At 48.7% G+C, this 16,096-nt stretch overlaps 1 protein-coding gene across 2 annotated transcripts in view; it reads left to right on the top strand.

Annotated features, from left to right (window-relative positions):
- MED1 (mediator complex subunit 1) overlaps positions 1–16,096 on the top strand; it is a 489,425-nt gene that overhangs the window by 101,918 nt on the left and 371,411 nt on the right. For both annotated transcript variants that reach the window (XM_069237453.1, XM_069237452.1), the window contains exons 12-13: positions 5,359–5,470; positions 5,915–6,039. In XM_069237453.1, the coding sequence (XP_069093554.1) occupies positions 5,359–5,470; positions 5,915–6,039 (237 nt within the window). The remainder of the gene's footprint in view (positions 1–5,358; positions 5,471–5,914; positions 6,040–16,096) is intronic.

A 16,096-nucleotide genomic window follows, 5' to 3' on the forward strand; every position in this document is an offset into this window, starting at 1 on the left:
AGCTTTCAACTGTATGCATCGAGGGTTGGTCAGATCCTGAACCCAGCCTTCTGCCGCCAGCCAACACCTGGAGTTGGCCAAAGAGCATGAGCTACAAAGCCCTGCTCCCAACCTAAATGTAGCAAATCCCAACAGCGCTCATCCATTGGCTGTGCACAGCTGCGGTTTACTGAATTGCCTAATTAAAACAGGTTTGTGGGTTCTAAGAGTCCACAGGAGGACCCCCAAGAAGGGTATCATATTAACCAATCAGGGCACAGAATTCTCTTTTATTTAGAAGGTGAGGGAGGGTTGAGTGAGCTCTCTTTGTTCCCCTGGCCCCTCACAATGGCCTTGCATCACCCTTCCCCTTATGCCCTCTCTATCTTAATTCTTCTCAGTACAGTGCTCCGTACACTTTGAGTGATGGGAACCTCAGCATATTTCTTTTTCTTTGACAGTTAACAATCAGAATGAGTGGGTCAGCGTATCCACAGCCCAGTTTTGAAATCCTCAGTGGACAGCGGGGAAAAACGTTCCCTTGTCCAGTAATATGCGTTTATTTTAAATGGATTCAAGGATCCTCTGCTAATAAATCCTTAGAGGATTTGTGTATTAACGGTCAAGATAACACAATAGAATGAGCCTTCAAACATGCCCTACAACCTTATGTAAAAAATATATGTAGAATTTTGTTTTTTTAAACTGCTGATCATTTGTGAGTGTTTGGTGGGGGAGGGAAGCTTAGAGAGTGGGTGGTTTGCCTGAATATCCTGTCAGGTCCTATGCTTTACACAGCAGCACTTGAACTGCAGACGTCTGAGGCAGCACGTCAGAATTCTTCATTGAGAAAACACAACCTTTCATCAGTAATTGGAAACAGGGACCTTTTTTTATATTTCAATATATTTAAATCCATTGTGTAAGGAAATGCCTCCTTGGCATGGTTGCCCCCTGACTTTTTGCCTTTGCTGATGCTATGTTTACAATTGAAAGTGTGCTGAGGCCTGCTAACCAGGCCCCAGCACCAGTGTTCTTTCCCTAACCTGTACTTTTGTATCCACAATTGGCAGACCCTGGCATCCAGATAAGTCCCTTGTAACTGGTACTTCTAGTACCAAGGGCCCTGATGCCAAGGAAGGTCTCTAAGGGCTGCAGCATGTCTTATGCCACCCTGGAGACCTCTCACTCAGCACAGACACACTGCTTGCCAGCTTGTGTGTGCTAGTGAGGACAAAACGAGTAAGTCGACATGGCACTCCCCTCAGGGTGCCATGCCAGCCTCTCACTGCCTATGCAGTATAGGTAAGACACCCCTCTAGCAGGCCTTACAGCCCTAAGGCAGGGTGCACTATACCATAGGTGAGGGTACCAGTGCATGAGCATGGTACCCCTACAGTGTCTAAACAAAACCTTAGACATTGTAAGTGCAGGGTAGCCATAAGAGTATATGGTCTGGGAGTCTGTCAAACACGAACTCCACAGCACCATAATGGCTACACTGAAAACTGGGAAGTTTGGTATCAAACTTCTCAGCACAATAAATGCACACTGATGCCAGTGTACATTTTATTGCAAAATACACCCCAGAGGGCACCTTAGAGGTGCCCCCTGAAACTTAACCGACTATCTGTGTAGGCTGACTAGTTCCAGCAGCCTGCCACACTAGAGACATGTTGCTGGCCCCATGGGGAGAGTGCCTTTGTCACTCTGAGGCCAGTAACAAAGCCTGCACTGGGTGGAGATGCTAACACCTCCCCCAGGCAGGAGCTGTAACACCTGGCGGTGAGCCTCAAAGGCTCACCCCTTTGTCACAGCACCGCAGGACACTCCAGCTAGTGGAGTTGCCCGCCCCCTCTGGCCCGGCCCCCACTTTTGGCGGCAAGGCCGGAGAAAATAATGAGAATAACAAGGAGGAGTCACTGGCCAGTCAGGACAGCCCCTAAGGTGTCCTGAGCTGAGGTGACTCTAACTTTTAGAAATCCTCCATCTTGCAGATGGAGGATTCCCCCAATAGGGTTAGGATTGTGACCCCCTCCCCTTGGGAGGAGACACAAAGAGGGTGTACCCACCCTCAGGGCTAGTAGCCATTGGCTACTAACCCCCCAGACCTAAACACGCCCTTAAATTTAGTATTTAAGGGCTACCCTGAACCCTAGAAAATTAGATTCCTGCGACAACAAGAAAAAGGACTGCCCAGCTGAAAACCCCTGCAGAGGAAGACCAGAAGACAACGACTGCCTTGGCTCCAGAAACTCACCGGCCTGTCTCCTGCCTTCCAAAGACCTCTGCTCCAGCGACGCCTTCCAAGGGACCAGCGACCTCTGAATCCTCTGAGGACTGCCCTGCTTCGAAAAAGACAAGAAACTCCCGAGGACAGCGGACCTGCTCCAAAAAGACTGCAACTTTGTTTCCAGAAGCAGCTTTAAAGAACCCTGCAACTCCCCGCAAGAAGCGTGAGACTTGCAACACTGCACCCGGCGACCCCGACTCGGCTGGTGGAGAACCAACACCTCAGGGAGGACCCCCGGACTACTCTCCGACTGTGAGTACCAAAACCTGTCCCCCCTGAGCCCCCACAGCGCCGCCTGCAGAGGGAATCCCGAGGCTTCCCCTGACCGCGACTCTCTGAAACCTAAGTCCCGACGCCTGGAAAAGACCCTGCACCCGCAGCCCCCAGGACCTGAAGGACCGGACTTTCACTGGAGAAGTGACCCCCAGGAGTCCCTCTCCCTTGCCCAAGTGGAGGTTTCCCCGAGGAAGCCCCCCCTTGCCTGCCTGCAGCGCTGAAGAGATCCGTTGATCTCTCATAGACTAACATTGCAAACCCGACGCTTGTTTCTACACTGCACCCGGCCGCCCCCGCGCTGCTGAGGGTGAAATTTCTGTGTGGGCTTGTGTCCCCCCCAGTGCCCTACAAAACCCCCCTGGTCTGCCCTCCGAAGACGCGGGTACTTACCTGCAAGCAGACCGGAACCGGGGCACCCCCTTCTCTCCATTCTAGCCTATGCGTTTTGGGCACCACTTTGAACTCTGCACCTGACCGGCCCTGAGCTGCTGGTGTGGTGACTTTGGGGTTGCTCTGAACCCCCAACGGTGGGCTACCTTGGACCAAGAACTGAACCCTGTAAGTGTCTTACTTACCTGGTAAAACTAACAAAAACTTACCTCCCCCAGGAACTGTGAAAATTGCACTAAGTGTCCACTTTTAAAGTAGCTATTTGTCAATAACTTGAAAAGTATACATGCAATTGAAATGATTCAAAGTTCCTAATGTACTTACCTGCAATACCTTTCAAACAAGATATTACATGTTAAATTTGAACCTGTGGTTCTTAAAATAAACTAAGAAAAGATATTTTTCTATACAAAACCTATTGGCTGGATTTGTCTCTGAGTGTGTGTACCTCATTTATTGTCTATGTGTATGTACAACAAATGCTTAACACTACTCCTTGGATAAGCCTACTGCTCGACCACACTACCACGAAATAGAGCATTAGTATTATCTATTTTTACCACTATTTTACCTCTAGGGGAACCCTTGGACTCTGTGCATGCTATTCCTTACTTTGAAATAGCACATACAGAGCCAACTTCCTACACATTGCCACAAAGACTACCACTGTTTGATTTTCTGACACATTGCGTTTCACATTTGTATGCAGACACATTGCAGTGGCACAATTCTTTTGGCAGTAACAGCCCAATTCAGAGCATTGAGAACTGATTAATTATTATAGGCTTGTTAATGTGACTGAGAGTAGGACTGTGTAGACCAGGAAGTGTAGATTTGTCTCAGGTTGTTATACGAAGAAGTGGGCATGCCATAATAACGACAAAGAATTCCAGTCTAGTGTCCCCATAGTCTGTTTATGTGCCCCCTGCTACATTGAGAGACTTACAGCCAAGCATAGACAGCAGATGATGCTGGAAACACTAATTCCTTTTTCCCAAGAGGTACTCAGTTGCCTTGTCTGGACACTTTGCAAGGGACCAAGAGTGAAAAGCACTATGTTTTCCCCTAAGTGAGGCCATTAGTGTGCAAGGAAACTAGATCTTCCAAAATTGCCAACGCTGAGTATTGTTCAAGCTTGTAAGAAGTGCTCAGGTTAGAAGTAGACGTGCGTAGCTGTGACAGAAACTGAAAGTACAAGTGGAATCAAACTGCTGACCTCTCTCCAGGTCTAGTAAGGTTCATAAAAAGTCTTTCCGAAGCATATGTATTCTTGTAAGAAATATACAGAGTTGGTCGTGGAACTGTCATGAAAGAGGGCAAAGACCTAAGTTATTCAGCAAATTCAAATGATTTACCTTTGCAAAAGGAGCGATTTTCCAGTCACACATTATCACCTGGTAATACTTCTTCATCCTTGCTATCTTAACTGATGCAGGGGTTGTGGAAAGCCCCTCCTTGACGTTATAAGCAAAACAACTAATGATTTAAGCAGAGGAAGAAGGGGTTTGGTTTCTTTGGCTCATCAGCAAGATGCAGATACACTGTGGATGTTGAATTCACTAAAGAGCTAATAATTCCTCTAACGCGTAAACACTCATAACCACTGAATAATTACCAGAAGTTTTCAAGCTCTTACCAGACCTGATCTTCAAGTGACCTGTCAATCATCAGACGTAAGTAAAAAATGCTCTATAGCTTAATGTGCTCAAAATAAACAGCAAATCAGGGAAGACGTTACAATCTGAGATACAGCTAACAAAGGAAGATGCTTGACAACACCAAATGTGTCTACAGAGAAAGATTGATATAATCTGAGATGCCCAATTAATCAACCGTGCCAAACCATTAGACCAAAGTGTTTACATTTTGTACTTTGTATTAGACTTCCTAGTGGATCCAACTCCAAAAATTATATTTCTAGGGATAGCGGATAAAGCAGTGCATATTGATGTCTATAGTAAGTCTCATTTTTACTGCCATGCTATTCGCAGTACCAAATCTCACTGAAGTATGGAAATCGCTAAATGCACCACCCTTTCAGACTTTGCAGATTATCCCAGTGATCTAGTGTGTGTTATTAATAATAGATTAGGAAATATGAACTGGGATGCAAAAGTGAATTTTCCTGATGTTGAGGACCTTTATTCTAGCTGAAGTAGCTGTGTCAGCAATAAATGAATGTATTTGCTTATTCGACTTTGCTGCATCTAGAAACGGGAGTGGACAGAGTGGTTGGGACATTTCTCTAAATTTCGGAATCCTTTTTCGTTGAGGCTTTTCTCACTTCTTATGGACATCTGATATCCCATCTCTACGTTAGTACTTCAGGACCATAGTAATGTTTAAAAAAAAAACCTTTTTGAAAATTACTGTCTGTAAAATAGATAATTCTATAATAACTTCTTTCTCTCCAATTCCAGTTCCTCGGTCGTTGGGTCTGAGTGTATCGGTGACCATTGAGGGAACATCAGCTATGTACAAACTTCCAATTGCCCCTCTCATTATGGGATCTCATCCTGTTGATCATAAAGGGTAAGAAATTCATGTAAAGGGAGTAAAGGGTTTGAATTTTCTCAGTGCTCATTAATCTAATAGAGAGCTACAAGTGTATCTGTCCCTTCAGATATCTGTACCTTAAACTATGAATTCTAACATTATGGTGATTGTGGAAAGATGATGTCATTCTTTGAACTGGTTAAATGATGTTTCCCTTGACATTTGTACATGTGTGTGATACCCATACCCATACCCATGTGGAAAACCCACTAGTGAACTTCTCATAGCTGGATGTATATTTGTCAAGGATCAGGCTGTAGTGTTTTTCTGATGTCCAAGATGAGGATCTAGTTGATGTATTTGAAGCCAGTCAGGGGCCTGCCATGCGTAGACAAGTTGACTGCCCCAAATATTTTTTTTTAAAAGGAACAGGATTGAAAGCAAGTTGTTACATTGCCTTTTTTTATGGATGATTTGCAGGACACCTTCTTTCTCCTCTGTCACGAATGCCAATAGTGTGGACCTCCCTTCCTGTTTCTTCTTGAAATTCTCCCGTCCAATTCCCATCTCTAGAGGGTTTATCCAGAAGATTCAGAACTGCACAGGTAGGTCTAAAATCTGAGCCCATAACCTGGAGTTGCAGCATACCAAGGCTTCTTTTTATTGTAACACCCATTTACTGATTAAACTGATCAGGCTTTCAAATATATAATTCCTGTATGGATTTTCCCAGTATTGACTTGACCAGTCTCTCAAATATTGTCTTAATTGACCAGTGTCTTATTTATGGCCTTGCTTGTTCAGACTGATGAAAGCAACTACCTAAACTTACAGAATTTCAGTGGCGATTGTATTTTACCACTCATCCTGTCACCCAAGTATAGGTTTTACAACAGAAAGTTAGAGTAAGGTTGTAGGAAGTTGGCTGTGTGTAAGGAAATGCCTCCTTGGCATGGTTGCCCCCTGACCTTTTGCCTTTGCTGATGCTATGTTTACAATTGAAAGTGTGCTGAGGCCTGCTAACCAGGCCCCAGCACCAGTGTTCTTTCCCTAACCTGTACTTTTGTATCCACAATTGGCAGACCCTGGCATCCAGATAAGTCCCTTGTAACTGATACTTCTAGTACCAAGGGCCCTGATGCCAAGGAAGGTCTCTAAGGGCTGCAGCATGTCTTATGCCACCCTGGAGACCTCTCACTCAGCACAGACACACTGCTTGCCAGCTTGTGTGTGCTAGTGAGAACAAAACGAGTAAGTCGACATGGCACTCCCCTCAGGGTGCCATGCCAGCCTCTCACTGCCTATGCAAGTATAGGTCAGTCACCCCTCTAGCAGGCCTTACAGCCCTAAGGCAGGGTGCACTATACCATAGGTGAGGGTACCAGTGCATGAGCATGGTACCCCTACAGTGTCTAAACAAAACCTTAGACATTGTAAGTGCAGGGTAGCCATAAGAGTATATGGTCTGGGAGTTTGTCAAACACGAACTCCACAGTACCATAATGGCTACACTGAAAACTGGGAAGTTTGGTATCAAACTTCTCAGCACAATAAATGCACACTGATGCCAGTGTACATTTTATTGCAAAATACACCCCAGAGGGCACCTTAGAGGTGCCCCCTGAAACTTAACCGACTGTCTGAGTAGGCTGACTAGTTCCAGCAGCCTGCCACACTAGAGACATGTTGCTGGCCCCATGGGGAGAGTGCCTTTGTCACTCTGAGGCCAGTAACAAAGCCTGCACTGGGTGGAGATGCTAACACCTCCCCCAGGCAGGAGCTGTAACACCTGGCGGTGAGCCTCAAAGGCTCACCCCTTTGTCACAGCCCAGCAGGGCACTCCAGCTTAGTGGAGTTGCCCGCCCCCTCCGGCCACGGCCCCCACTTTTGGCGGCAAGGCTGGAGGGAACAAAGAAAGCAACAAGGAGGAGTCACTGACCAGTCAGGACAGCCCCTAAGGTGTCCTGAGCTGAGGTGACTCTAACTTTTAGAAATCCTCCATCTTGCAGATGGAGGATTCCCCCAATAGGGTTAGGATTGTGACCCCCTCCCCTTGGGAGGAGGCACAAAGAGGGTGTACCCACCCTCAGGGCTAGTAGCCATTGGCTACTAACCCCCCAGACCTAAACACGCCCTTAAATTTAGTATTTAAGGGCTACCCTGAACCCTAGAAGATTAGATTCCTGCAACAACAAGAAGAAGGACTGCCTAGCTGAAAACCCCTGCAGAGGAAGACCAGAAGACAACAACTGCCTTGGCTCCAGAAACTCACCGGCCTGTCTCCTGCCTTCCAAAGAACTCTGCTCCAGCGACGCCTTCCAAAGGGACCAACGACCTCTGAATCCTCTGAGGACTGCCCTGCTTCGACGACGACAAGAAACTCCCGAGGACAGCGGACCTGCTCCAAAAAGACTGCAACTTTATCCAAAGAAGCAGCTTTAAAGAACCCTGCAATCTCCCCGCAAGAAGCGTGAGACTTGCAACACTGCACCCGGCGACCCCGACTCGGCTGGTGGAGAACCAACACCTCAGGGAGGACCCCCGGACTACTCTACGACTGTGAGTACCAAAACCTGTCCCCCCTGAGCCCCCACAGCGCCGCCTGCAGAGGGGATCCCGAGGCTTCCCCTGACCGCGACTCTCTGAAACCTAAGTCCCGACGCCTGGAAAAGACCCTGCACCCGCAGCCCCCAGGACCTGAAGGACCGGACTTTCACTGCAGAAGTGACCCCCAGGAGTCCCTCTCCCTTGCCCAAGTGGAGGTTTCCCCGAGGAAGCCCCCCCTTGCCTGCCTGCAGCGCTGAAGAGATCCCTTGATCTCTCATTGACTTCCATTGCAAACCCGACGCTTGTTCTAACACTGCACCCGGCCACCCCCGCGCCGCTGAGGGTGAAATTTCTGTGTGGGCTTGTGTCCCCCCCGGTGCCCTACAAAACCCCCCTGGTCTGCCCTCCGAAGACGCGGGTACTTACCTGCAAGCAGACCGGAACCGGGGCACCCCCTTCTCTCCATTGAAGCCTATGCGTTTTGGGCACCACTTTGAACTCTGCACCTGACCGGCCCTGAGCTGCTGGTGTGGTAACTTTGGGGTTGCTCTGAACCCCCAATGGTGGGCTACCTTGGATCAAGAACTGAACCCTGTAAGTGTCTTACTTACCTGGTAAAACTAACAAAAACTTACCTCCCCCAGGAACTGTGAAAATTGCACTAAGTGTCCACTTTTAAAGTAGCTATTTGTGAATAACTTGAAAAGTATACATGCAATTGAAATGATTCAAAGTTCCTAATGTACTTAGCTGCAATACCTTTCAAACAAGATATTACATGTTAAATTTGAACCTGTAGTTCTTAAAATAAACTAAGAAAATATATTTTTCTATAACAAAACCTATTGGCTGGATTTGTCTCTGAGTGTGTGTACCTCATTTATTGTCTATGTGTATGTACAACAAATGCTTAACACTACTCCTGGGATAAGCCTACTGCTCGACCACACTACCACAAAATAGAGCATTAGTATTATCTATTTTTACCACTATTTTACCTCTAAGGGGAACCCTTGGACTCTGTGCATGCTATTCCTTACTTTGAAATAGCACATACAGAGCCAACTTCCTACACTGTGTATATACTATTTCAAAGTAAGAAATAGTGTGCACAGAGTCCAAGGGTTCCCCTTAGAGGTAAGATAGTGGCAAAAAGAGATAATTCTAATGCTTTGTTTTGTGGTAGTGGGGTCGAGCAGTAGGCTTATCAGAGGGTAGTGTTAAGCATTTGCTGTACACACACAGGCAATAAATGAGGAACACACACTCGAAGACTTACTCCAGGCCAATAGGTTTTTATATAGAAAAATATATTTTCTTAGTTTATTTTAAGAACCACAGGTTCAAGATTTACAAGTAATACTTCAAATGAAAGGTATTTCACTTAGATACTTTAGGAACTTTGAATAATCACAATAGCATGTACAGTTTTGGCAAAAATGGCAATAGGCTATTTTAAAAGTGGACACTGCAAAAATCAACAGTTCCTGGGGGAGGTAAGTAAATGTTAAGTTCACAGGTAAGTAAAACACTTACAGGGTTCAAAGTTGGGTCCAAGGTAGCCCACCGTTGGGGGTTCAAGGCAACCCCAAAGTTACCACACCAGCAGCTCAGGGCCGGTCAGGTGCAGAGGTCAAAGAGGTGCTCAAAACACATAGGCTTCAATGGAGAACAGGGGTGCCCCGGTTCCAGTCTGCCAGCAGGTAAGTACCCGCGTCCTCTGGGGGCAGACCAGGGGGCTTTTGTAGGGCACCGGGGGGGACACAAGCAGGCACAGAAAGTACACCCTCAGCGGCACAGGCGCGGCCGGGTGCAGAGTGCAAACAGGCGTGGGGTTTTGTATTGAAAGCAATGGGGAGACCCGGGGGTCTCTTCAACGATGCAGGCAGGCACGGGGGGGGGCTCCTCGGGGTAGCCACCACCTGGGCTAGGCAGAGGGTCACCTGGGGGTCGCTACTGCACTGGAGTTCGGTTCCTTCAGGTCCTGGGGGCTGCGGGTGCAGTGTTGGTTCCAGGCGTCGGGTCCCTTGTTACAGGCACACGCGGTCAGGGGAAGCCTCTGGATTTCCTCTGCAGGCGTCGCTGTGGGGGCTCTGGGGGGTCGTCTCTGGCTACTCACGGGCTCGCAGTCGCTGGGGAGTCCTCCCTGTAGTGTTGGTTTTCCGCAGGTCGAGCCAGGGGTGTCGGGCGCAGAGTGGAAAGTCTCACGCTTCCGGCGGGAAACGTGAAGTCCTTAGAGTTGTTTCTTTGTTGCAAGAAAGTTGCAGATTGTTGAACAGGGCCGCTGTTCACGGGAGTTTCTTAGTCCTTGGTTGCAGGGCAGTCCTCTGAGGCTTTAGAGTTTGCTGGTCCCTCTTGGATGCGTCGCTGTTGTAGTTTTCTTCGAAGTTGGGAGACAGGCCGGTAGGGCTGGGGCCAAAGCAGTTGTCGTCTCTGTCTTCACTGCAGGGCTTCAGGTCAGCAGTCCTTCTTCTGGTTAAGGTTGCAGGAATCTAGTTTCCTAGGTTCTGGGGGCCCCTACATACTGAACTTAGGGGGGTGTTTAGGTCTGGGAGGGCAGTAGCTACACCCTCTTTGTGCCTCCTCCCTGAGGGGAGGGGGCACATCCCTAGTCCTATTGGGGGAATCCTCCATCCACAAGATGGAGGATTTCTAAAAGTAAGAGTCACCTCAGCTCAGGACACCTTAGGGGCTGTCCTGACTGGTGGGTGGCTCCTCCTTGTTTTTCTAATTATCTCCTCCAGCCTTGCCGCCAAAAGTGGGGGCAGTGGCCGGAGGGGCGGGCATCTCCACTAGATGGGATGTCCTGTGGCGCTGTAACAAAGGCCAGGTGTTACAGTTCCTGCAGGGGAAGGTGAGAAGCACCTCCACCCAGTACAAGCTTTGTTCCTGGCCACAGAGTGACAAAGGCACTCTCCCCATGTGGCCAGCAACATGTCTGGTGTGTGGCAGGCTGGCAGAAACTAGTCAGCCTACACTGGAAGTCGAGTATGCTTTCAGGGGACATCTCTAAGGTACCCTCTGGGTGTATTTTACAATAAATTGCACTCTGGCATCAGTGTGCATTTATTGTGCTGAGAAGTTTGACACCAAACTTCCCAGTTTTCAGTGTAGCCATTATGGTGCTGTGGAGTTCGTGTTTGACAGACTCCCAGACCATATACTCTTATGGCTACCCTGCACTTACAATGTCTAAGGTTTGGCTTAGACACTGTAGGGGCATAGTGCTCATGCACTTATGCCCTCACCTGTGGTATAGTGCACCCTGCCTTAGGGCTGTAAGGCCTGCTAGAGGGGTAACTTAACTATGCCACAGGCAGTGTGAGGTTGGCATGGCACTCTGAGGGGAGTGCCATGTCGACTTAGTCATTTTCTCCCCACCAGCACACACAATCTGTGAAGCAGTGTGCATGTGCTGAGTGAGGGGTCCCTAGGGTGGCATAAGACATGCTGCAGCCCTTAGAAACCTTCCCTGTCATCAGGGCCCTTGGTACCAGGGGTACCAGTTACAAGGGACTTACCTGAGTGCCAGGGTTGTGCCAATTGTGGAGACAAAGGTACAGTTTAGGGAAAGAACACTGATGCTGGGGCCTGGTTAGCAGGGTCCCAGCACACTTTCAAATCATAACTTAGCATCAGCAAAGGCAAGAAGTCAGGGGGTAACCATGCCAAGGAGGCATTTCCTTACAAAGGTGTTACAAATAAACAAAAGGAAAGCAAATAGCCTAATGCCCATTTACAAAGGAATAGTTATTGCAAGCTTTAATGATGGATTTAGTATATGTTCTTGTTTAAGTTTTCCTTCTAGAGTCTAAACATTTTCAGAAAGATTAGGCATTGTGTTGATAGTTCCACTGCATAAAAGGAGAAGCGGGGTATGAGATGCGTCCATTGTGCTTGAACTCGGAAGAAACGTTTCTGAAAAGGAACGACAGGAAAAGTTATCTAAACATATTGGGTCATAGGATCAGCAGCAAAAAGAGTTTCCTATGGCAAAGACCTATTCAGGCTACGTACATTGTATGGCGTGGGAATGGACGGCCATAATATAAATTGTGAAAAAATGGCAAATGATAAAATGTTCTGCTGTGACATTTCACTATTTTGCCATTGATCATTTTGAGGCAGAAGTTTCACTTCTACTCCACAGTTTAGTATCTGAAAGATGCAATCAATAACTGAAAGGACAGCAGTTGAAGTTTCAAAGGGTCTGCCAACTGCACAGCTCACATTTGGCACTTTAAAAAATAAAAAAATAAAAAACTTTTATCCATTTCAAAATGTATATTGGTTGAAATCTGCTAATTATGCAGCAGATGGTGGATTATATGGAGAGTGCAGCAAATCCATAGTTCTCCTGTTTCTGATGGATACAACTACCTGTGGATTCCTCACCTAATGAATACTCCCATGGCGCCAGCATTCGACGGAAATCTTCTTACTAGTCTCTGCACGTCGACGAGGACGTCACTCTAGCCCACGCGACGCCGTCTGACGTCATACAGGCAATAAGAGGTCCTCGACGACGTGCGGACGTCAGTTCCCTTTTTTCCGTGCATTCGAAGCGGTTATCTTCGAGGGAGCAACTGTTACTTTTTTGGTTACAGTGTATTTTTGCTGCGTAGTCTTTCGCTGTGGTAATAATGTCGCAGAGAAAGTCTGGATTTAAGCCTTGTCGTGAGTGTGGAGGCAAGATGTCGGTGACGGATCCTCATTCCGATTGCCTTTGGTGTTTGAGCTCCGACCACGACGTCTCGACTTGTGATTCATGCCAGCACATGAATCCAAAGGCCCTCAAGGAACGTGAGGCGAAGCTGTTTATGGCTAAATCGAAGGAGAAGCATCACAAGAAGTCTTCTTCTCCAAGACATCGGCGTCATCGAGACTCCCGGCGCCGTAGAGAATCTCGGCGTCATTCGAAGGAGACTCGTTCCAGGTCTTCGGATCGGCGCCGAAGGACATGGGAGATCAGTCCCACGGTTACGCCGCATCCTTCGACGCCGTTGCCCTCTCCGGCGTCTCCGACTTCACCTGGACAGGCGTCGGTGATTGAGGTATTGGAGCCTCAGGTGTTTTCTCCGGCGCAGACGCCGAGGCCGGCGTCGGGGTCGCCTCCGAGACAGGCACCTCAGTATCCGGCTTTTCCCACCCCTGGAGCCGATAGTTCCGCATTCTTGAATGCGATGTATGCCATCTTCCAACAGATGGCTCCAGGGGGTGCTCCGGCTGGGCCTTTGGCCTTTTCTTTGGGTGATTGTAGGAAGTTGGCTCTGTATGTGCTATTTCAAAGTAAGGAATAGCATGCACAGAGTCCAAGGGTTCCCCTTAGAGGTAAAATAGTGGTAAAAAGAGATAATACTAATGCTCTATTTTGTGGTAGTGTGGTCGAGCAGTAGGCTTATCCAAGGAGTAGTGTTAAGCATTTGTTGTACATACACATAGACAATAAATGAGGTACACACACTCAGAGACAAATCCAGCCAATAGGTTTTGTATAGAAAAATATCTTTTCTTAGTTTATTTTAAGAACCACAGGTTCAAATTTAACATGTAATATCTTGTTTGAAAGGTATTGCAGGTAAGTACATTAGGAACTTTGAATCATTTCAATTGCATGTATACTTTTCAAGTTATTGACAAATAGCTGTTTTAAAAGTGGACACTTAGTGCAATTTTCACAGTTCCTGGGGGAGGTAAGTTTTTGTTAGTTTTACCAGGTAAGTAGGACACTTACAGGGTTCAGTTCTTGGTCCAAGGTAGCCCACCGTTGGGGGTTCAGAGCAACCCCAAAGTCACCACACCAGCAGCTCAGGGCCGGTCAGGTGCAGAGTTCAAAGTGGTGCCCAAAACGCATAGGCTAGAATGGAGAGAAGGGGGTGCCCCGGTTCCGGTCTGCTTGCAGGTAAGTACCCGCGTCTTCGGAGGGCAGACCAGGGGGGTTTTGTAGGGCACCGGGGGGGACACAAGCCCACACAGAAATTTCACCCTCAGCAGCGCGGGGGCGGCCGGGTGCAGTGTAGAAACAAGCGTCGGGTTTGCAATGTTAGTCTATGAGAGATCAACGGATCTCTTCAGCGCTGCAGGCAGGCAAGGGGGGGCTTCCTCGGGGAAACCTCCACTTGGGCAAGGGAGAGGGACTCCTGGGGGTCACTTCTCCAGTGAAAGTCCGGTCCTTCAGGTCCTGGGGGCTGCGGGTGCAGGGTCTTTTCCAGGCGTCGGGACTTAGGTTTCAGAGAGTCGCGGTCAGGGGAAGCCTCGGGATTCCCTCTGCAGGCGGCGCTGTGGGGGCTCAGGGGGGACAGGTTTTGGTACTCACAGTCGGAGAGTAGTCCGGGGGTCCTCCCTGAGGTGTTGGTTCTCCACCAGCCGAGTCGGGGTCGCCGGGTGCAGTGTTGCAAGTCTCACGCTTCTTGCGGGGAGTTGCAGGGTTCTTTAAAGCTGCTTCTGGAAACAAAGTTGCAGTCTTTTTGGAGCAGGTCCGCTGTCCTCGGGAGTTTCTTGTCGTCGTCGAAGCAGGGCAGTCCTCGGAGGATTCAGAGGTCGCTGGTCCCTTTGGAAGGCGTCGCTGGAGCAGAGTTCTTTGGAAGGCAGGAGACAGGCCGGTGAGTTTCTGGAGCCAAGGCAGTTGTTGTCTTCTGGTCTTCCTCTGCAGGGGTTCTCAGCTAGGCAGTCCTTCTTCTTGTTGTTGCAGGAATCTAATCTTCTAGGGTTCAGGGTAGCCCTTAAATACTAAATTTAAGGGCGTGTTTAGGTCTGGGGGGTTAGTAGCCAATGGCTACTAGCCCTGAGGGTGGGTACACCCTCTTTGTGCCTCCTCCCAAGGGGAGGGGGTCACAATCCTAACCCTATTGGGGGAATCCTCCATCTGCAAGATGGAGGATTTCTAAAAGTTAGAGTCACCTCAGCTCAGGACACCTTAGGGGCTGTCCTGACTGGCCAGTGACTCCTCCTTGTTATTCTCATTATTTTCTCCGGCCTTGCCGCCAAAAGTGGGGGCCGGGGCCGGAGGGGGCGGGCAACTCCACTAGCTGGAGTGTCCTGCGGTGCTGTGACAAAGGGGTGAGCCTTTGAGTCTCACCGCCAGGTGTTACAGCTCCTGCCTGGGGGAGGTGTTAGCATCTCCACCCAGTGCAGGCTTTGTTACTGGCCTCAGAGTGACAAAGGCACTCTCCCCATGGGGCCAGCAACATGTCTCTAGTGTGGCAGGCTGCTGGAACTAGTCAGCCTACACAGATAGTCGGTTAAGTTTCAGGGGGCACCTCTAAGGTGCCCTCTGGGGTGTATTTTGCAATAAAATGTACACTGGCATCAGTGTGCATTTATTGTGCTGAGAAGTTTGATACCAAACTTCCCAGTTTTCAGTGTAGCCATTATGGTGCTGTGGAGTTCGTGTTTGACAGACTCCCAGACCATATACTCTTATGGCTACCCTGCACTTACAATGTCTAAGGTTTTGTTTAGACACTGTAGGGGTACCATGCTCATGCACTGGTACCCTCACCTATGGTATAGTGCACCCTGCCTTAGGGCTGTAAGGCCTGCTAGAGGGGTGTCTTACCTATACTGCATAGGCAGTGAGAGGCTGGCATGGCACCCTGAGGGGAGTGCCATGTCGACTTACTCGTTTTGTCCTCACTAGCACACACAAGCTGGCAAGCAGTGTGTCTGTGCTGAGTGAGAGGTCTCCAGGGTGGCATAAGACATGCTGCAGCCCTTAGAGACCTTCCTTGGCATCAGGGCCCTTGTACCAGTTACAAGGGACTTATCTGGATGCCAGGGTCTGCCAATTGTGGATACAAAAGTACAGGTTAGGGAAAGAACACTGATGCTGGGGCCAGGTTAGCAGGCCTCAGCACACTTTCAATTGTAAACATAGCATCATCAAAGGCAAAAAGTCAGGGGGCAACCATGCCAAGGAGGCATTTCCTTACAGTGATCCTGCGCCTCTTCGGCCGGCACCCTTTATGCCCTTTCTCCCTTTTGGGAACGTGGGCTCGGCGCCAGTGTCGGCGCCGGTGGCCGCTCCGGTGGCTTCAGAAGGATTGGCCCCGGGGATTTCCATCCCGTCGACGTCGAAGTCAGGATTTCGGCCTGTGACTCCGGTGGGTCCATCTG

The sequence above is a fragment of the Pleurodeles waltl genome, chromosome 6 (assembly GCF_031143425.1).
Source record: "Pleurodeles waltl isolate 20211129_DDA chromosome 6, aPleWal1.hap1.20221129, whole genome shotgun sequence".
NCBI classification, from domain to species: Eukaryota; Metazoa; Chordata; class Amphibia; order Caudata; family Salamandridae; genus Pleurodeles; species Pleurodeles waltl.